At 46.7% G+C, this 22679-nt stretch overlaps 1 protein-coding gene and 1 long non-coding RNA gene across 2 annotated transcripts in view; one reads left to right on the forward strand and one right to left on the reverse strand.

Annotated features, from left to right (window-relative positions):
• The window catches only part of LOC139818766 (uncharacterized), a 236510-nt gene that overhangs the window by 12838 nt on the left and 200993 nt on the right, over nt 1–22679 (reverse strand). Inside the window, exons 4-5 of the mRNA XM_071787654.1 lie at nt 8094–8393; nt 7696–7943 (exon numbers count right to left, since the gene is read on the reverse strand). Of these exons, the coding sequence (XP_071643755.1) occupies nt 7696–7943; nt 8094–8393 (548 nt within the window). The remainder of the gene's footprint in view (nt 1–7695; nt 7944–8093; nt 8394–22679) is intronic.
• Nucleotides 1–22679, forward strand: part of LOC139818767 (uncharacterized) — a 150383-nt gene that overhangs the window by 6174 nt on the left and 121530 nt on the right. The gene's annotated exons all lie outside the window — the stretch shown is intronic.

Here is a 22679-nt window from a genome sequence, read left to right on the forward strand (position 1 = left end):
TGTATCCCGAAAAAGCGGAGAGAGAAAAGGAAAAAGAGAAAGAGCACAAAGTTATTTCGGCCGCGAGCGATTTGGCGGCCGGTCGAATTGCCATGTACGAGACCGAAGGATGAACAATGTGACTCTGATCGCTCGATCTTGTACGTTTAACGCCGACATTATCGTCGGATAATTCGCCCGAGGATCGCCTCGGGCGCCGGGCTCCGAAAACGCATCCACACCCCGGAGGTGCATCCTGATGCGTTAAGCGTGTGCGTGCGTGCGTGCGCGCGCGCGCGTTCGTCCGAGCCAAAGCGCCATGTGGAACGATTTACATTCGAGACACGTTTCCCGTCGTCCACGAGAACGCCGTTCTCGCGTCTTTCCCTGGGCCGGAGACATCGCGGCCAATCGTTGGCGATTAGCCGTATCGCCGCGGATCGCGGATGAGTAACGGCGCGCTCACCGTTAATACAAATAAACGTTAATGCGTTATTTGACGCTCCCGGAATTTTGATACTTCCCGCACACGCATACACGCACACGCGCGCGCGTTCGTTAAAGTTACATTTTAGAATTCACGAGAAAGACGCGAGTAGGAGAGAGCGTTTGGAGAGCGTTTTGGAAGTCGCTTCTGCGGCTCGCGCGCGGAACGAATACGAAGAAAAGATTTAGAGCTACAGGGTACGTTTGTGACTAAAAATGTATATCTATAAATTTCGCCCGTGCGGTTTATTTAGATTTTCGCGAAGAAGGACCCGATGTATATGTATATACGCCGTGACGTGTATCGCGAGTGTTGAAGCGGTTCAACAGAATCATCATTTGTTTCCTTTCCCAGTTTTATTTATACCACTCGAATCGCGCCGTCATTCGCACGACGACGGTGCAAGGAATATTCACGATCGCCGATCAACGTCTCGACTCGCGCATTTCGATCACGTCCGACAATCTCGTCGTGTTGCTTTTTGTGTCAGAAATCGACCCCGCTTCGGCCCTCGCGCTCTGTAATTTTTATCATATTGCCTCTTGATCGCCCTATATTCCCGCTTCTCCTTTTCTCCTTCGAATACTTATATCTTCCTGTTTGTCTTCCGTCGCCGTCGCCGTCGCCGAACGCGGTCATTCCGACTCGATCGTTTCGGTAGCCTCGTAAATGGCATGTCGAAGTTTTAATTCGCCAATTGCGCGCAACGGATTTTGCATTTCCGCCCGAAAGTGATCGATCGCGATGTTCTCTCTTTCTCTCTTCTCGTCGCTCCCGTTCGCTCCTCTCTCTCATCTAGCAAACAGTTCTTGGATCGGGGTACCCTCGAATCGTCTCCGCTCGCTCGGGATGCTCTGTAATTTACGGTTTTGGTTCATGCTCCCATCGAGGTGGAGTAATGACAGGTCGATCGGCTCCGGGCTACCATCTTTACCGGTTTCCGATTGCCCCGTCCCTTGTCTGCCTTACGTCGCCACTTTCGATTCCTCGCGATACCCCGCGATGACGACCGCTCCTGGGTCAGGCAATCGTTGACGGGTTTTGGGTCCTGAATTGCTGGACCACCGAGATGACGGACCCACTCGTCCGTCGTCCTTGACGCTTCTGTCTGAATTCAATCGGCGAACGGAGATTCTTTGAAAACGCCTTGGTAGATGTATCGCCGAAAATCATCTCAGAGAATCCATTCGTAGCGAGAGCATCTAAATCGGTTTCAAGTATGCAAGTGTATTAATTAGCAGTCGTTAATTTTGATCGCCGGTAATTTAGAAACTCATCGCCAATCCTTGTGTAAAAAATTACGAGCAAGTCATTGCTTTTCCGGTAGCATCGTTATCTTTATTATATTAAGAGTAAAATATAACAATTATTTTGAAATGGATATTTCAACAAAAGTCGCTTCTCATACATATTTCAAAAAATGATGCCTCTTTATAACAAATCCATGGAAAATGTTTGATTCGTAAAAGGATCTTTGCGATTCGAATACATGATTTCTATGTGATTTACGCATTTACGTTTCCACTTCAATTTTTACTAATCAGACGAATGCATCGGTTTTTACGATTCGTGGAAAACTTTCGTTTCTCTCGGAATCGGTATTCGCCGATAAACGTTGCTTATCGACGAGGAATTTGTCAAGCTTCCCAATCTTTGTACGGATGTTTGCTGCCAAGATATGTGAAGAGTCATAGTCGCATATCAACATTCATATGTTGTTTGATGATAATGATTCCGGTGATACCCGTAAAGTTAACCAAAACTGCTCTCGATCTTTCTTTCTATCACAACCATAGAATTTCGCTCGTGAAATTTCGACATATTAGCAATTTCAATTCCGAGGATATACGTAGCGTTTATCGTTGTTATATTTCAATGAAATTGGACGCTTTATAGGACAATTAAAACTTGTCGCCAATAAACACCGGACATTAATATTTAATAGAGCCGCAAAAGAGACGGTTCTAAATTGATGAGTTATTACTGTCATCGCGCTGTTCGTCAGAGCCTCGTTTCTGAGATCGTCCGCTTTGCTTATCGCGATGCCAGCGCGATATTTTTCCGGTCGTCGATCGAGGATCGCCAGGACGCGGATCCTTTCGACTCGCACAGCTCGCTCGCCGACGCGCAACTCGCTCGTAAATCTCGCGCTGCCACGACGGCAAGGAGGTGATTTCGCGTTCCTAAGTTGCCTCTTCCTCCATCGCGGTATTCGTCGTAAAGTTGCAGCCGACCGAGCTCCTGTAAAATCCCATTTGATTTCGCCTCTGTTGCTGGAGGCCGGGTCCGCTGCAACGGAAACGGACAAGAGCCGAACAACGCAAGCTGCAACGTGCGAAATTGGCCTCCACGGACTGCGAAACTGCTTCTCGTCGACGCGTACACCGGGCGATCGCCGTCGCATATTCAGCGAGCTGTGATTTACCGTTTCCACGTTCGCGTCCACGACGACGATCTCCCCTCGTCGGAAGGAGCATTCCGACGTGGCCGAGCCATAAAGCGGCCCTCGACCGCGAAAAACTTTACTAGCAGAACAGCAGATGCAAATCCGGAGCGCGCGGTTCGAGTTCCCGGTTGCTCGCGGATCGTACCGCGGAAACGACACTTGTACGTCATCGATCATGATTAAGAAAGTCTTGTATGCATTCCGACAGCAAATACTAGGCGAAGATTTATCTCGACACTATTGCGCTCCGCGTCGTGATGCGGACGGTGTCTCGTGCACTCGAACAAGATAGTTTGGTCAGGAAACATGAGGCGCTTTATACCGCGAATAATTTGCATACCGCGAGGTAAATTTCCCGTCTTACAGATCACGGTGTAGAAATTCCAGGACTCGTGACAGAGTTTCTAATAACGGATTCACCAGCAAGGGACACTATCGCGATACAGATTCAGGAAGTCTTAATATTACTCGGAAGCCTCTCGAGTCACAAAGCAGCGCTCGGTCACGGATAAACTCGCGTACCGAAATGCAAATTCGGCGCAGAGCCCGAAGTCTCGATTTCTCGTACATTGTTCGCCTGACGTGACACCTGCGCGCCGCGGATCGTGATTGAACTTCGTTCAGGAAGTCTCGCGACTCGGGGGAAGTTATTCTGGTAACGAGCCGTAAAGTAGCGCTCGACCGCAAGAAGTTCGCCAGATGTAAAAGAGGATGCAAATCCGAAGCGAGGTACAAGTTTCTTAATTTCCGATGGATCACCTCTTCGGAACGATGCTTTCGCGTCGTAGACGGGTAATTAGAAATTAGCGACCCGATGAAAATGCCTCTATAATGAGTCATAAAGCAGCGTTTGACCGCGAAAACGCTATCAACGGCCCGAGGAAATGCAAATTCTAAGCGGATGCCTGTAGTTCTCGACTATCCTCTACAAACCGTTTCGTCGCAGATCATCGGAATCAAGCGACTCGAGAATCGTGACGTCTCTAATAACCGACTACGAGGATTTTGCAGCTAATCGATATGCTGACAGGCACTTGATATGTAAATGTATCGATATTATCGGCAACTATTACAATTACTTCGCGCACAATTATTTCCATATAAAACTCTCTTCTATTTTCCATGCGAGGAACATAAAAGAAATTGGAGTTAAATATATTTATTTTGATATTATAATTTTTTTTTCGCGATTTTGTTTATTGCATGGTTATCAATTATTTATTAATTAGAAAAATTATTTAATGCAAATATAAATAGCGGCACATGTAAAATTTTCGTAAAATGCTGATTTGAAAAATCTTACTCACTGCAATGTCACGTGCAACGTTGTATTTTGACAGTAATCACGAAAGTAGCTAGAAAACACTCTCTCCGTTAGCACTACGACGTTAATTCGGTCCTATCGTAACTGAGAGTTAGCTCTGTGTCAATCTCGGCGCTTCGAACCTGTTAAAGACGTAACGGATTACTACTGAAGCGTGTATTTCGACATCCGTTCCGGATAATCGCGTGTCCTCGTCCGGCTCGCTTATGGCGACAAAATACCTAAACGGCGCGGCGGTACAAACGGTCCGCCGTAAGCACCGGCAGAAGTACGGAGCTAATAGAGTTTCGAAGTGTATCGTCACGCGAGCTCTAACGAGCTTAAATTTCGGTTTAAATTTGTTCGACGGAACGAAACGTAAACAAAACGAGAGCGTGCGATAGCGTGCACGCGTACATGGCCCGCACGTGTCACCGCGCCGCTCATTCAATGACAACCCTCGTGCGTTTCGCGGGAAACTCTTCCAAGGTTTTTGCGCACGTCGCGTGCGTTTGCGAACGCGTGAACGACAGTCCCTGATATCGCGTTTCTCTCTATCCCCCTTTTTCTCCCTCTTTCTGCCGTCCCTCTCGCCGGGAGAGAGAGAGAGAGATAAAGAGAGAGAGAGAGAGAGAGAGAGAGAGATAAAGAGAGAGAGAGAGAGAGAGAGAGAGAGAGACTAAAATTTATTCCGAATTAAACGTCCAGCGTTACCCACGCCTTTGCAACGGAGCCGCTCGAACGGATAAGCGCATCGCGCGTTGCATACGTATATACGTATATACCTATGTACGCGAGAAGTGCGTCCGCGAGAGAAACCGGTTTCCCGTACGTTTTAATTTCACGCCGACATCGGCGCAATTCAGTTTACACGGATACTCCCCGTTTCCTAACGCGCGCGCCTCGCGAGATTAACGCACCGGTCGTGCGCGCGCGTGCGTTTTCGGGGCGTTGCGCGGGGGTAAAGTGCACCGCGCTCTCTGTATGTACGTGTCGCGTAAAATCTCCGCGAGACCGCTGGAAGATCGCGCTTTAATCCTGCGAAATTCTGCTGCAATTATCTCAATGCGTCATCGCTCCACTGCAATTACCGCTTGTGAGCCAAGATCAAAGTATAGGTAATTATATCGCGAGATGTGTTGAAACGAGTTCTGTCATTTCAAATATCGTCTTTGTTTTGGTCGCCCGGTAAGTTACGAGTCCTTACGCTGTGCACGTAGCGACTGACGGAGATTTTTATGAAATTGATATTACTACTATAAATATTATTGTCCTTTTTCAATGGAATGTCAAGGTCGGCCGTTTATTATCTCGGTAGAAGCACATTGCGACGAATAATGACTTCGTTGTTGTCACTTCTATGATTACTCGCAGATTGTGTTACATGTCACAAAATTGACACCTTTATGAAATACAAGAATACTGGTAATTATTTCAAGAAAGCAACGCGATGATAAACTTAGTAAAGCACGGTACGAGGAAATATTGGAAAATTATCTCAGAATGTCATTTCAATTTTAATCACTCACAGATCGCGTCCGGCGCTACGTGCCGTAGAGAAAGAAAAAAATAATTAAGAAGGAAAAAAAGATAATAATTTTATGATACAAAAATGATTTATCGATAATTATCCCGCGAAGTGTCACTTGAGTGATCGGATATTGTGATACATTATCACTTCTCGATTCATAATTTTTTCAATTATTAGTTTTTTTTAAATCGAATTTTACAAATCGCAATTTAAACGTTTGTATAATTACGTCTGCTCGATTAATATTGAACGTCACGTTTATTCATTATTAGAAAGCATCGTTTAGCGCGTGTTATATTTACGATTTTGTTTAAATATTTTAAACGATCGACATTTTTTACCGCTTTGTAGTTTCACGAAATGTTTCAACTTCCGTTCACAGTGACTGTTCGAGTTTAAACAAACTGCACCATTTTAAACGACGATACAGTCTCAGGTGTGACATCATCGGTCGGAAATCGATCAAGTAGCGGCGTTAAAGTTTCACTGTTTTCTCACTGATCGATGCACACTATCGATTAAAGAACAGTCCATCAATATATTCCGATTTCTCACTCGTTGGTCCAAAGAAAGCGTGATGATCTACGGCGATCCTCGCAGAAATCAGCAGTAAATATAAACTGGAGTAGATTGCGATCACTGCGATGTCGATGAAAAGATTGTCCATTAAGAAATCGTGATTTAGTCAAAAGTGTCGAAATCTCAGATAGCGATATTTACGGAGAAGCGTAGCTACAATTTCAATTCAGTTGCATCGTAATTAGCAACATTTTTGTGTAATAGTTTATCTCAGAACATCATATTTGAAAAAATATGACAGCTGCACAGCCGCTGACTTCGAGTTCAAGTGACAGCGTTTTTTCACCAGAAGAGCATCACTTTCGATAACTTGGATATTTTCAACCAGCTTGAGTCTTTTTTTCCAGGAAGATCTTGGATTGAGAAATTATCACTTTGTTGACGCGTAACGAACTCTGATCGCGCTCGTCGCTCCAAATTGCCTCCTCGATCGGCGGGTCGATCCTTCTCGCGAGAGCAGATCTTCTATTTCTTCTTCTCCTCCTCCTTCGTCGTTTCCGTCCTCTTCGATGTAGCGAATGCGTCCGACGGGACTCCCATCAGGATTTACATGTTACCGCGCAGGTATTTGACTTCAGGTACCGATATCTCGAACCGTTGCTCCGATGTCGCTTAGCACCACTCACACCAATGTACGAGACACTTTCGATGCACTGTTCGTCGTTCAACTCTCCGCTCTCACTTGTCTTCGTCGTCGTTGTCGTCGTTTTCGTTGTTCCTCCGTTTATTCCGATTTATCACGCGACTGTATTTTATAATCACCGTGTAATCACCGTAAAACTGAAGCGTTTTATTTCTTTTATCCGCGGAGACACGAAGAGATTAATGCACGTTGACGTCCGTGTTTAATTTCAGGAATCGATTTACCATCGCGCATAAAGTGAATAGAGGATTATTATGCCTAATTAGACGGAATTGTCGAAGACAATCGTTATATAACGCGGCGACAGTTTGAAAGGTCTCGACTCGCGTCAGCGTTCGCGAAAATATTCTTCGGTATGGATTTCGTTGGGTTATATGTCGGGTGCCAAAGTGCCCGAAGCACTTATTCGCAGAAGATGTCACCGAGGTAATGATCGTTCCTGGCGGTCGCTGTCACGTCTGGAGGTAATCCAAAAGTCAAAAACGCGCTCTTCGGCGAGCGTACGTCCCGATTCGGAGTGCAGCTGACTTCGTCGCGCGCGCGAAACGTCAACCGCGTGTCTCACCGGCGAGCGTCCAAGTACGATACATCAAAGTCCCGTCGTGTCGTATCGCGCGTGTACTGCGGATGTATTCGCGACGTACCGTCACCTCGCGGCGAAGGAACGACTTCTCGATCGCGGAGCGCGGAAACGTGTCGTGCGTAAATTCGGCGGTGTCAAACTCACCTGCAGTATGTATCCTCGCGTGTAATCCTCGTGGGTCCAACCGAAGGCAGCTAGTATACGTGTCACTTGCGCGGGGGGCAACTGGTTGAACAACTGATCGAGCAAGATCTTAAGGCGTATCGGCAGTGCGCGCGAGCCGTAGAGTACGAGGGATGCGACGTCAAACGCGGCCGTCGGCTCGACAGTCTCTGAAGCCGGTGGCCTCTCCTCCTTCTCCGCGACTTCGCCACCACCACCGACACAACCACCTCCACCACCACCGCCGCCGCCGCCGCCGCCGCCGTTACGATCCCCACCGGGTATACCGCCGCCACCACTACCACTGTCACTGCCACCACCACTACCGCCACCTCCGCCGCCGCCGTCACCTCCACCAACGCTAGCTCCCCCTCCTCCACTTGCTGCACTACCAGTCGCCGGTGCCGTCATCGTCGTCGTTGTCGTCGTCGGCGTCGCCGTCGTCGTCGTCGCCGCCGCCGCCGCCGTCGTCGTCACCGACGCCGGGTGTTTTACCCTCCCTACGACGCTTTTGTCCTCCCTACCAGTAGAGCGAGGGCTGGAGACGACATCCCCACTACCTGCCCCACCACCACCACCACCACCACCGAGCCGCTGCTGTTGTTGAGCATATTGCTGCTGCTGCTGCTGCTGTTGCTGTTGCTGCTGTTGGTGGTGGATGCTTGATAGTCGCGCCAGCGCTGAAACACGAGCAAGTGGAAAAGAGAGAGGTCAGAAAAGAACCTTCTTGCCGGTAGTGCACGCGTGCGTGTGAGCGCGTGTGTATCGGTGGGTGAATGTGGACAAACGTCCTCTGTCGTCCCTTTCCTCTCCCACCATGTCCCCACCCTATCCAGTCCCCCTCGCGTGCCCCACCAGTGTCCCAAGCTCCGGGTACTCCCACCCCCGCACACGTTCTCTCTCGTCTATCTCCGTTCGCGTCGTGTCTCCCTTTCTCGCGGCTCGATTTCTCTTTCTCTCTCACTCCGTCACCCGCGGTCGTCCCCTCGAGCGGACTCGGGTGTCCCCCCCTGTTCCCCCACCGCCGCTCTGTCCTTCTCTCTCCGGTTCTGTCTCCGGTATCGTCGAGGCAACCTAGGGTCGCCGTGGCACCGAGGGTACTTACTTACCCCCATCCGTCCTCGCGACCGGACCTACCGTCCGTTCCCCACTCCCAATCGACCCTACTACTAGCACCGCCAGCGCGTCATTTCTACCACTACCATTGCTACTACCACTATCGTTTTACTACTACCACACCGTCGTCAGTCCGGTACCACCACTAGTGCCGTGCCACCACTGTACGTCAAGTATACGAGGACGACCGCGATGAGTCGCGCGGCGTATCCCCCTCCACCCGGATTTTCTCATGAGACTCCGGCATCCATCAACCTGCTGCTGCCGCCGCCGTCGTACCGTCTCGACTTGTACGAGGACCATCCGCACGCTACTGGCGCGGCGCGGCGAGAAGAGAACAGTATTCGCAGGTATCCTTGCAACGCGATGTTGATCGCTCGATTTCGTAGCGTGCCCCCCGGGATTATAGGGCTTTCCCCCTTCCTCCGAACTTAGTAAAAAAATCGATTACATATGCTTTTCCCTCGTCACCAGATTGAAATAATGAAAATTACATATGTTACGCAAATAAGTACATGGTTTATAATGTTTCATCATTGCTCAAGACGTGTATAATCAGGTGGAACTCAATTTGTTTCAAACTGTACGACTGAGATTAAAGCGAGATGCATAATGCACTCCGTTCTATACACACGTATATATGATACTATCCAGAACTTAATACGGGCTACTTTGTAGTGCAGTTGTGCGGATAATCCGATTCGAGTTGCACTTTGATATTCGAGGAGAAAGTTGATGTTGCGAAGGTGGTGGACGGTCATAAGTAGTTCGATGCAAGGTGCGTTGTACAAATGAACTCTCAGTTCGTAATCGAACAGTAATACATGTTCATTTGTGATCAAATAAAAAAAAGGAGAGAAAAAAAAATATATATTTTTTTCTTTTATTTTTCTGTCAATTATATAGTTAGGTTATTATCACCGTTACAAACATTTCGAGATTTTCATATTATAAAACGAGTAATTATAGTAGAAGAACTGCGTGTATAACGGTTAATTAACTATTCTACGAATGTTTATGTATAACAACGGACTCGCAAGTTCCTTATTCAGAAATGACTTTAAAGAAAATACTAATTTAACGTAACATTGCTGTCCCGCACGTTGCCGCGAAAGGGAGCGAACAACGAGACACGCAGAAATTCACGCAAAAATCACCGAGAGCGCGTCGTGAATTCCAATAGAATTATTACATCGCGATACGGTTATTTATTGATAGTCTGACGCCATTGAATCACGATTCCTTGCCGCGGCGTTATCGAAAGTATGCGCGCGTGAGCACCGATACGTGGGATGCATTTTGTATTAACTATCTCCCCCCCTCGCCGCCCACCCCCTCGTCCTTAAATTAATAATCGTAGTTCACGATACGAACGTGAGATCGGACGGTTGATAAATCGCGTACAATAAACGCCGGATAAACGTATGACAAATCGACGTATCGTATCGTCGTGAAATCGATATAAGCATCGCCACGGAGATTTATTGTTACCTTGGGTGCAACGTTCCTTAATGAGGCAAAAGAGCGGATCATCGGCCGTTCGTCGCCTCGGTACGCGCTTCGCGCGCGCTACGGTATCGCGTTATGGCAATCGTGGCCGGAAATCGCGCGCTCCGTGTACGCACTCACAAAAAAGGAGGGGAAAAATAAAAACGTCGACGCTTTCTTGGACACGGTGTCGAACGTAGTAGCGACGCAGGTTGTGTGCGCACGCTCATCGTTGTCGTCTCGTCGTGGGTAACACCCATCCAATACCAACAGGGACCGGCGCGGCGGCGGACGCTTTCCCTCTAAGAACCGTCACGCTTTTCGCACCTGACGATTACTATCTCGGAACACGAAAGTTTATGGATCTCCTTATAGCCCCGACGGACTTAGCCGCGGACTCACAGATCGTATCGCGGATCTGCTGCGGCGCGGCGGCCGTTGTGTTTCGCATACGACGAAAACGCTAATCGAACGTGTTGCGCGCTAATGCTTTTCTCCTATCTGCCCCCTCGCCGCTCTTCATCAATCTGCGAGCTCCGCACTTGCTGGACGGGACGATCGAGAGTGTCCATCGCTGTGGTGCGATTGATATTCGCCGCACGTGAATGAATAATAAGAGATTGGAGTAACGCGGTTATTTTTTTAGGAAGGATATCGCGATCGTTCATCCTTCGTCAAAATTGTGATGCGTCTAATAGACTTGAACAAATGTAAAGTTTGTTTATTCTTTCACGATCTGAGTCAGAGTCATTTTTTTAGTGAGAATTGGATTATTAACTATTTCTACAATTTGTTAATTAAATTAAATTTTACAGAAATAAAACTTATATACGTGAAATTAGAAGAAAAATGATAAAATCGTTGACAAAGGAGAAAAGAAAGAAAAAACTTTACGACAAGTCCGTGGTTTCCTTTTTAATCGGGTAAACAAAATTAATTTATATAAAAGTTTTATTGCGATTTGAAATCTTAAGCAGATATTAAAATCGCTTCAGACGATTGAAGATTATAATAATGACTCGGAAAGTATTTTTCTTTCTCTTCGAGGATTTCGGGAAAATCGATAAACTCATTGCGTGTCGACGAGAAAGTCGTCGCAGGCCGTGATCCATTACATGTTTTCGTTCTGTGCGATCGATAAGATTTGAGAAGGCGTTGTGTTCCATTCGGCGACGATGGGCCTTTGCCAGCGCGATTGTCGTTATAGGTGCCATATCGAGGGGATCCCCGCGAGCGGTCCCGACCCTCGCGGCTGGGCCCAGCGTGGGGTCAATAAAAACTAAGGAGTCATCGCGATTGGGCGCCACTTGTCATTAATGACTATCCGGTTTTTCGATTTAATTAAATGGCGATGACGATCTTGCCACCTAAATGCCGTGGGCGCGACCAGCAAACGAGCCGCACCGTCATTTTAAAACGAAAGAGATCGCGACTAGATAAAGATAAAGACCAGAGTAATGATCCTTTCGCCGCTCTAAATGTATACGAAAATGAAAATCGCTCGACGATTGTCGATATCGATGTCGGTTTTGCGTTCAGCTTTAAATAAAATCATTAATTAGAGGAGCGGATCCGTATTTCAACGGTGTAATCGATAATCCGTATATTGCGCGCACAAGATACCGCAGGAGCACCACAGTGCCGCTGAATTACACATACATAACCGCGCGGAGAAGCGCGGGCGGGATATACGTTGAATATAAAAACAAATCGCGTCAGTCGGTGGCGTACGAAATCGCATTTCCCGCGGCAGTGATAAACAAAACAGAATTATCTACGGATCGTCGCTATTTACCTGATCCTTGTTTTATTTCCCCTGACAGGCGCGCGTTGTTTTTTGCGTAATACCGGTGCACGCGGTCGAAGCCGGATTCGCGGTCATGTGTGTGCGGTGTGCGTGCGCGCGTGTTTTGCGTGTGTACGCGCGCGTGTGTCAACGAATTTTTCCGCGAGCACGTCCGCGTATCGAGGGGACGGTAATCCGATACCGAACGACGTCCCCGCGTACGTTTGATTTGCGCGATATAAATGAAAATTAAACGGATCGCCGTTCGCTTTTGTTCGCGGTTAAATTAACGGGTCCGAAAAATTTGCATCTTCACGATCATCGTGTGTCATATCTACGTTATGTATTTTAATTCGCTGAGGATATGAGAAAATATAATTTTTGAACGTTTTTTTTTTTTTAAGACAAAAGATTTAGTAGTCATATATTATGTTATCTAATTAAGAATGTATTAATTTTAGTTTTTCTATTCTTCGATTTTTTGTTCTCCTAGTCTAGAGTTCAAAAAACTCGTGACATTTTTCCAATTAATTTTCGCGTGACATCAAACGAGAGCGTGTCCTTCATTCTGCCGATTCCAGTCCAAATAACAGAGGGGAAAATGCGCGAATCAAGAAAAATCGCCCGAGGCTGTCTAATCCTATTTCCCGAAGCGACGCCGACGCGATGGACGAAGTCGACGAATTATATCCGCCGTTATTTACTTAGTTTCTCGTTTTTTCTCTCCACATGTTACATTTCCATTTTTCCATAGTTTCGAATCTCAGAAAATTTTTCAAAAGCTACTCTTTTACAGTTTTATTACATCATACGAATAATACAACGAAATCAATTCTAACGATTAATCATCTAACGACAGGATTGCTGTTTCCGCACGATGGATATCAATATCGTGATCGTTGAGATACGCTTGCTCTTGAGTAAAATCTATTCCCAGACAAACACGATTACACCGTCGATATGAATGCCCCCGCAGTATTTCCCCAACTACTCGAGAAACCGATGCTTCTGGCGGATGCCCTTCGACATTTTCGCGAACGAAAAGTCCACACCGCCGCGACTATATCGACAGTTTTTTTTTAACCGACGTATACCATCCCGCGGTGTTTACGGGGGCGGCTTTCGACCCTTTTCGAAAACCGAAAGCCTGACGGTCGGTCGATCCCGGGCGCACCCGGCTACGGAATGGAGATTCGAGTTTGTACGTGCATGTGTATGCATACATATATATATATATATATATATTTTATATAGATACACGTATATGTGCGTATGTATATATCTGTATGCATGTATAACCGCACGAGGACGTCCATAGTGGGATGTAATATCAATACGCCGCGGAAGCTGGATAGTCGCGTCTGATTTTCCGAGCGCATCGGCACGTGGATAATGTTTTAATGGAGTTTGCGGAGTGCGAGGAGAGAGCGAGAGCGAGCGAGAGAAAGAGAAAGGGAGAGGGATACTTGGCCGAGATGGTAGAGGCCAAGGGTGAAGTCGGCACACGGTTTACATACCATTTACTCGCGCCCTGTAACCTTGTCGAACGCTTGTTTACAGTGCTGTACAAACGGCGTCGCCAGCATTCGCGATGCCGATCCCATCACGAACTCTCGTCGTGGCGAATAATCGAATAATTTCCATTCCTTCGGGTTGATCTCTCCTATTATCCACGGATTTATTTTACTTAATTTTCCGAAAGTGATAGAAATTAATTTTACATCTTTTTTTTTTTTAGAATTTTTGAACTCGAATATTTGAGAAACTCACTATTGATTTCACAAATATCATGTTAGAGTATTATATTAGAAATAATATACTAGAATGAAGGAGATATTCGAATATATATTTTTTTCGGAAATTCAGAACTTAAGGGAACAACACGCGATTCATAGCTAGGAGTGACGTCGCGTTTCAAACTGGAGGCTCGCGGTCGAGTTCGTGCCAACGCTATTGTGATTTATGGCCGGCGTTTATAATGACACTTTCAATCCGACGCCGTTCGTCTCTTGGCGGCGGGCGACCGAAGATTATACCGTCCATGTAAAGTAAGCAAGAAGTCACTTATTACGTTGTTAGGGAAATTACACGGATGGAGTTTGCGTAATCTCCCGCACCGCGGACTTCCTTCGACTATCTCAAACTCTTTTTCGTTTTTTAGCTATTCTTTTCTCTATTCTCGTCCATTTTTCCGAGTACTCGTAAATTCCGGGTAAGAAAAGCAAAAGTGAAAAGTAGGTGCAAAGTGTCGACAATTCGGAATCCTCTTTCGTTTTATCCTTACATCTATGGAGGTTGGAAAAAGATTTTGCGACAGTTATCCAGAATTGAGGAAAACGTTAAACGTGGAGTTTTCTTGATGATCTCCGCCATTATTCGTGACTCGACTGACCTACTGAAGGCGTAATTGAATATCGGGTTTCGCTTACGCATCGACGCTCTCAACAAATTGCCTTTTCGTCCTCGCGTGAGACTTTATGTCTTCTGCCACGCGGACGCCATATTTCGCAACAGTTCGCTGGAACAAGACGTCGGTTATTACGTAAAAGTTGGCTCATAGTCAGCCCTGACACGATCCTCGGCGCAACGGGGATCGATCGTGCTACCCGATCGCCGTTTTGCAGAAAGTTAACCAATACCGGCGCGGCGAAGAGACCCCCACGAAGGACCATTGCGACGGACAGGCGGTCAGCGTGGGCCCTGTCGCAATCGTTTGCACGAACGTGTAAAAGACACCGGGCACGACAAGTGACCGTTGTGTCCCCCCCCCCTCCTCGAGAGACAGATAGAGATCTACCAGGTGTCCGTGAAGAGAACGTTATCTCTTCCACCTCGTATTTCGGGCATGTAAACCTGTGTTGCGTGTTTCCTGCCAATCTTACTCCGATGTTCTTTTACTTCCTCCTCTAATTTGTAAGTTCGCTTTCTTCGGATTACAGAATGTAAAATGTGTATTTCGTTACGCAAATTTACGACGCTGACTGAACTTTGAATATAGCTCGTGGTACCGATACTGGTGATAGTAGCATTTTTATTGAAAATAAAGTAAAGCGGTGAACAGGTATAGTTGATAGCAGCCTAGGCGATTGACAACAATCGAATTCAGACCCTTCAATGTCGTATTTCGGAAGAATTCATGCTTCAGGGTTACCTCGTGTTGCCGCGCACCTGCTGCTCCTCGACACTATCCGGGTTGTGTTGCGACGAGGCGGTCGCTCGGAAACGAAAAAAAGGAGCCGCTAATTATGAAAACTATCATTTGTTACCGAACGTGGAACGGTCGTGTTCTCCGCATGGGGCACTCGACGGGCTTTTTCGGGCGTCGTTAGCTTTTTTTCACGCTTTTTATGAACGCGTAATCGCCTTTTTATGAACTCTATTATTCAGCACGCATGAGTTGGATCGTTCCGATGATGGATGCACGTTATCAGATACTTTTAACAAAAATTACATTGACAATTTTGTTTCTCCCTATGTTGCATGTTGCTTGTTTCTACAATTTTTGCGTTTTTTTAAATGGCTCCTAACATAATATACTCTAATAAAGTGAAAAGCGACGACAAAAATAAGAAAGATTTTCCTTCCTTCTAAAATGTCATTGATTGATGCATAAACATCTTGAGAATTGTCGCCCGTAAAATATTTGCTCAACGACCTCAGCAGGGATTTCATTAGTGTTTCTTCAGCCTCGCCGGGACAATGCTACGGACACTTGTTGGCGCCGATGACCGGCCTAAATTTGCATGGTTCACCCGGTTCGTTCCTCTTTTCACACACCGTGGGTGAGCCTGCGACAGGTTTCCTATTCCTTTAGCTACGCTAGTGATACTTGACGCAAATCCTCCCTTCGTGTATCCCCGTAGTGTTCTCTCGCGCGGGTCAATGTATCTTCGCTCGGACGTTGAATAGCGCGGACAATGCAGTCTCGGCTCTGACTGAAAACGCGTCACGCCCTGCGACCGAGGGTGCTATGCCGTGGAAACATTTCATCGGACTTGATCGTCCGATCTCGGGAGATTGCCTCGCTCGAAGGTATTGCTTGTCAGACCGCTGTGTTTTGATATATGGAGTACGTACGTAATTCGAACGGCGAATTAGATAGCGGGAGACTGTTATTTGGAAATAATTTTATTCCAAATAAAATTATGTGTTTTTAAGACGAAATAGAACATATTAATTTCGTAATGTGTAATTCTGTTCATTTTTTTCCTCGAATAATTTTATTTAAAAAAGTTTGAAAAAAATGTTACTTTTCAATCAATTGGAAATATGTTCTATCTTAACAGAAATGGAATTTTTTTCTCTCATGCTTGATTGAGTTGTAAACTTGCGACAGATAATGTCTCTTGAAATTTCGGTCATGACAAAATTAATGGATAGAAGATCACAGAAGGAAGAATTGAAGAATCTGTGACTAAAGGAAGAGAACACTCTGTATAGTTCAACTTAACGGATTCGCATTGTCCCTCTTTTTGTGTTTGCAACATCGATAATTCGATCAAACACTCCTATACCCATAGGATTTTCGCATCGCTATTGTTTTTTTAACGCATATTGTTGGTCCAACGAATCCGCGGGGTCTCTGTAGACCCAGCGCGATTACAATCGGTTTTTCGCGCCTCAGCGTTTTTGCACAACGTTCGACGAATAACAGAGCGATTTCCGACTACTCCCGAGGACGACCGTTCTGGTAGTTCGCGGAAAATTCGCCGAAAAAAAAAGCGACCGGGAAAGCTGCCGCTGCCGGGTTTCGTTGCAGCGGAGGGGGGAGGGAGGAGGGCGGGCGGGTTGGCGGCTCGCGAAATTCAGGGTTATTTTTGCGCGTCGGCACGCTGCGCTACGAAGGGGTTAATTCTTTAATGGACGTGTAACGCAAGAGCGAGCGCGAGTGTGCGCGTAAAATAATTTCGATTCTTTCGAAATTTCGAATGCAGAGGAAGAGCGGCTAGCTGTCGCCTAGATTTTTTCTTATGGAATAACGCATTTTAATTGTTTCTAAAATTCTTTTCATGTCACTTGCGAACAATAACTCGCGATATTTCTCCCTGCATGCTACATACGCGATTATAATAATTAGCATTCCATACTTCTATAGTCAAAGTGGAGAACTTTGTGCGGCTTACCGCGCGCCGTGGTTCGGCTCGGCTCGACTCGGCGTCAGGTGTACGATTATCTCTTCGCGAATCACGGCCGGTCCGTTGCGCAAGGCGGTCGCAGCTTCGACACGAGCTGATCATTAATTTTACAGCTGGATTAAGCACAGAGCATCGGAATAGAGAAATAAATCGGCGATAGTTTGCCCGAGCGCCATTGTTCTCGCGCCGTTCTCTCGTAAACTATAAGCCAGAAAGGGCGATTAATTGAAGACATTATACCGAGTAATATTGATGGCGGTAATATTGATGGCGATATAAATAATGTAACGCCCAGGAGATTTGGAGAAACGTTGATTTCGTCAAACGTCGATTTCGGGGTCACGCTCGAAAATTTAACGATAGTCGACAATGTCTCGTAGTGCTCTTTCCTTCTCTTTTCTTCCGTAAGAAAGCGGCGTTCGTTTACGAATGAGAAAATCCACGCTCGAAAATCGCTCTGCGGTTTGGAAAGCGTGCCGACGATGAATCTTTAAAAAGAGAGGACGTTGCGGCAGAGCGCGGAAAAGACAATGCATCGCGCTGCGCCGCGCCGCGCCTCGTTTCGCCTCGCCTCGCCGCGCGCTGCGTGTCTGTCGATGCAGGTATATGGCCCCGCGGCTCTATATATCGAAGCCCTCTTTCTCATCGCCGGAAAGCCGACGATTAGGCCAGTTTTGAAACGTAATGTAGCCGCCGTCACGAGGCCATTTGTCTTGCCGCGCGTCGGTGGACGTCGCGCTGCGGGATATATATTCTGTCTCGAGCTGAAGGAGCCCGGATAGGAGATAAGCGGGAGAGAGAAAGGTAGAGAGGGTGGGAGAAGAGAGGGACCCGCAAAATAATTGTTCGCTCGATGAGATGAGGGGCCTTACACTCGGGGTCCTACGAGCGACCCAGGGCGACCCAATTCGACGTACTTTTGTGATCCAAATGGGATGAGTCAACGATTGATGCTCGGTGCCACGGCTCCTATCGATTTTGCCGCCTGTCGATGGCTTTTTCGATCTTTCGGTTCCACGGCCGCCCGTCCGTCCCCCGAAGAAATCATTCTTCTCTTGGAAGAAGTCGTCTCCGCTTTTTTATCGCGCCGGACCGCGTTCTTTCAGCGAGTTCTGCAAATGGCATCTTTTTGTGGTCGCGAACGGGGACCACTTGCGTTTCGTGTGTTGCAGATGCAACCTTTTCAGACCGTGATGAGCAAATTGGAAATCGACTGACGTATTTTGTTGCGTTTTAAAATTTAAGTGATCTTATCTGTTCAGCATTCGTGACTTTGATCTTTCAGAGATCAAAATAATAACATAGTAGTTAACAGTTTTTTTGTATGTATATAGCAATACAATAAATTTTTTAAATCAAAGATAGATGATTAAATGCGCACTGAAATATTTTTTAAAATGTCGCAACTATTGATAATAATTTATCGGATATCGGCGCGCACGTGGTTCAACAAGTGCCGTTCGTACACGGACGCGTATGGAATTCATCGATTCATCACATATCAACGGTTTTTGTTCTTCCGGGGGCTTCCGCTTTCATCTCATTCTTCGCTTCCTTCGTTTTGCTCGTCGCTCTCCTCGCGATCGGTCGGTCGGTCTTTTTGCTTCGCGGGCTCGCCGTCCACTTCTTCTTCCTGCTCTTCGTCCTCGGGAGAATCCCGTGAGACGCGAAGGATTAAAAACCACAGACTTGTATCACGGACACGCTTGTTTCCCGAAAAGCGAACCAATTAACGGCGCGGACTTGGACTTGGCCCGAGCTCCGTTTAAGCGACACGAACAGGTTGAAATTCGCACGACGCACACAAGTGACGAGAAGAACACGAGGTACATATAAAGATAAATGTGAGATAAAGAAAAGAAGAGAAATATGTACAGGATAAGGTTGTCTGACAAACGCGACAGACGTGTCCTGTCGTGCGAGTCCTCTACGTCGCGAGAAAGAGACCCATGGCACGAGGGTCTCTCGGCTTTGATGTGACCGCCATCAGGGCTCTCTCCCGCCTCCCCCGATGACGAATCAACCATGCGAGATGGTCGTTTTCACTACGGGGGACGGGCTATGATAATAATAGGTTTAACTCTGTCCCGGTCAGATCAGCGCGCGAGTTTTCGACCGCATGAAATTGTCTGAAAACCAACGTCGTTGTGTCCCCATCGTCGATTCTTCCGGATCCACGGGCCTCGACGAAGACCCGACCCGATCGCGTGTGTTTATCCGGGCGAACGCTAAACGGATTTCTCTTTCGCTGGTGTTCCTGAGCAATGTAGCAAGAACAGGAGCCAATCCCTCGTAGGAAAAATAAATCAGGTTGACTCGGATATGCCTTGGCAGGTACTTTTGACCTTGTCAGTCTCGTGTTTGCTGTCCACTACTAATATTTATCCTTTTGGAAACGTTCAGGATGTAACCAGCGACGTAAGAAATCCTTTGCGATCGATTATCGAGGCTTGGTGGCGGTATTTTGAAAGAGTATCGAACTTACATCGACGCGAGTGAGAACTATGCGAGACGAATGACAATAAACGCGTTCAAGCATTACGATAAATAAATGAAATTTTGCAGTTGCCTCTCAGAGACTCTTTCACGGCGGAGTAAAATCGCCGTACAAGATCCCATTATTGCAGCCGTAACGAGACTCGCGTTCTCCTGTCAATCGTCAGGCCCCGTGGCGCAAAAACGATAAGAGCCGCGCATCGATCGAGGCGGCGCATCGCGCCGGGCGCGCGCGCGGCAATTAATATCTATTATAGCGGCGGAAGCGAGAGGAGCGGCGGTGTGATCACGCCGGGGAAGGACGAGAGGCGCGGATGACGTGCCGATGACGTCACTGCCGGTCAACTACAAGTATTTCGCATTAGCCGGCGTCCCGCCCCGTCCCTGCCCCGCGATCCCGCTAATTAATTGGGTTAAAAAGACGTTAGAGGCGAATTGATCGGTCCATTCAAAGGCGCGGGCATCGACGAGCGCCGACGAGATAAAGTTATTATTCGCTCGTATCAATTTCGTACGCTTGCGCGATCGCGTGCCGACGCGCTATATCCGCCTTATCGTTTCAATTTGCTTCTCTCGCATAGACCGGGGCCCCCGCGCTCATGGGAAAAACAGTCGTTCGAGCCGCGTCTGTTTCCCGCAGTAAGTTTCGTCTCCGTCTGGGGCGATCCTCCCTCGATCTCTCGATCTTTTTATTAGATCCCCGGTCCAGGAAAGTGGACGCGAACCGTTCTCGCGTGTGTGAAGCTAAACGAGGGCTACGAGTCTCTTTCTCTCTCTCTCGAAGGATTTATGGAGCTTAACTGATGAACCGTTTAATTCTCGTTTCATTCAGTCGCGTTATGAAGTGACAGCTAATTGTTACGTTATAAATTTGACACGTTTAGAAATAAAAATAGAAAATTCTATAAGGTTTAATAGAGATATCAGTATCCATTTTACAGATCATTTCCCCTCGCATTGTAATAAAAGCTGCGTGTACAACAATATGATCATCCGTTCGCTTCTTATTCTGGTCAATCGGTTTCCAGGGCTTGACAGCGAAACGAATTATGTAAAGCGTGCTCAAAAATTACCGGGTGTAATCCGCGAAGGTAAACTTTCACATTACAAGGCACGTTCTCTTATCTCTTTTGAGATCCTCTCGCGCGAGTAACGAGCTAAACGAAACGGACAAAAGAATTACCCGAATATTGTATTCGTGTGGAAAATCGCTTGTATACGAAGGAAAATAGCGTGGCTACGATCAAGGCTACGTGAAAGACCCCCCACGTGCCCCGGATAATCGGGGCCTGCCGTTATGAATTTTGAAAAAACACTGTAGCGCAAAAGGCCCTCGACAACCTTTTGTTTGGCTGTCACCGAATACTCCGGAGATCTCTAGGGAGTCCTAGAGAAGATCGAATCACTTCGCGTAGTATGACCGTCTTTCACCTTTTGTCTCCGTGTCATCGTCCTGATGCGAAAGCAAAGAAACGCGTTCGGATCAATGAATCTTCTTTATCATCGGTACATTTCTTGATAAGAGAAAGAATTATATATGTGTACACACGTAATATCGTGTAAAATTTTTTTCATTTTGAATATTCAACGATTTGTAATCACGGATTACGTGTTCGTTTTCGAATGCTGGAATTGTTTGAATTAATCGCAGTTAGATCGGCACTCGATTTTCACTGAAGTTGTAACAACGTCTTTTACATTATTCAGTCAATAATCATATTCAAAATATTTGAAGAGAATCGTCGGCAGTATTTTTTGGATCGAGACGGGACGATTTACAGACAACGGTGGACGAATTATTGGAGATCGCTTCGATCGCCAGCCGGAAGGGAATAATTCGACGGCACCTCCGGCGACTCTTACCGCCCGGGGAGGAGTTTTGCAGGATGACGCGCGACTCGCTCGCGAGTTCTCGGGGGACGGACAAGGGGGGATATAGAGACCTTAAGGCACAATGCGACGCCTGTGGGTAGCCATTGACAAAAACGGCCGTGTCATCCCAGCCATGATACACCCCATTGTGCCTCCAAAGGACCTTCTGGAGACTGCATTATCGTTCCTATATCTTTTTATTAGACCGCTGGTCCTGATTTCTCTCCTTTCCCCCGCGGCCCCTGTTTCTCGATGTACCGGGGGAAGAAAGACAGTGCGCGCTGCTGCGAGAGACGATGCTGCTGGGTATACACTCGACACAGCACCCATACACATGCCGCGATGCGTCAGCAAGAAATGGGAGCCGCATCTTCTCCTCTCCCGGTCGAGACTTCCTTTCGAAACACGGTGCAGACACCGCGAGAGCGTAATTAATTTCATCGGTTCTCGAATGACCAGAATAGGAATCGATATCGGAGATCACGGGGGAAACGACGATTTCAAAGGTGTGCGTAATCGACTCTCCTTTGAACGCGGAATAGAGCAAATGTAGATGTATCAAAAATCGAATGAAACTGTGACAGTCACAAGACGATATGCATTCTATGCTTTATATAATTAACGAAATTTAATTATACGGAATAAAATTTATTTTAAGTGATCTGTAATTCACGCCAGATTCCAGAATGAAATTATATTTATAACTTTATATGCCATGGTATTTCGTGTATTTTAATATATATTTTTCGTTTTATACGGTTTATAAAGTTATGAATAGAAAACAGAAAGCTCAGAATTGGACGACTATTTTACGCACATTGAACTGTTTCTTATTTGATCATGGTGAAAACGGCTGGATCGACGTCTAATTTTCACCGAAACTATAACAGATGTCTGGTGTGTCAGTCAACCAATTATAGCCAGTATGAAAAGTATTATCGATAGCATCGGCGCACAGTCTCGCGAGAATTATGTCGATGTATCAGGGGATACGAGAAACTTAAAGCCGACATTAACGTTGACCAGCGCGAGGATCGACCGATCGATTGCCGAGCGACTTTTCAGCCGGAGAT

Source organism: Temnothorax longispinosus, chromosome 9, assembly GCF_030848805.1.
Source record: "Temnothorax longispinosus isolate EJ_2023e chromosome 9, Tlon_JGU_v1, whole genome shotgun sequence".
Taxonomy (NCBI): Eukaryota; Metazoa; Arthropoda; class Insecta; order Hymenoptera; family Formicidae; genus Temnothorax; species Temnothorax longispinosus.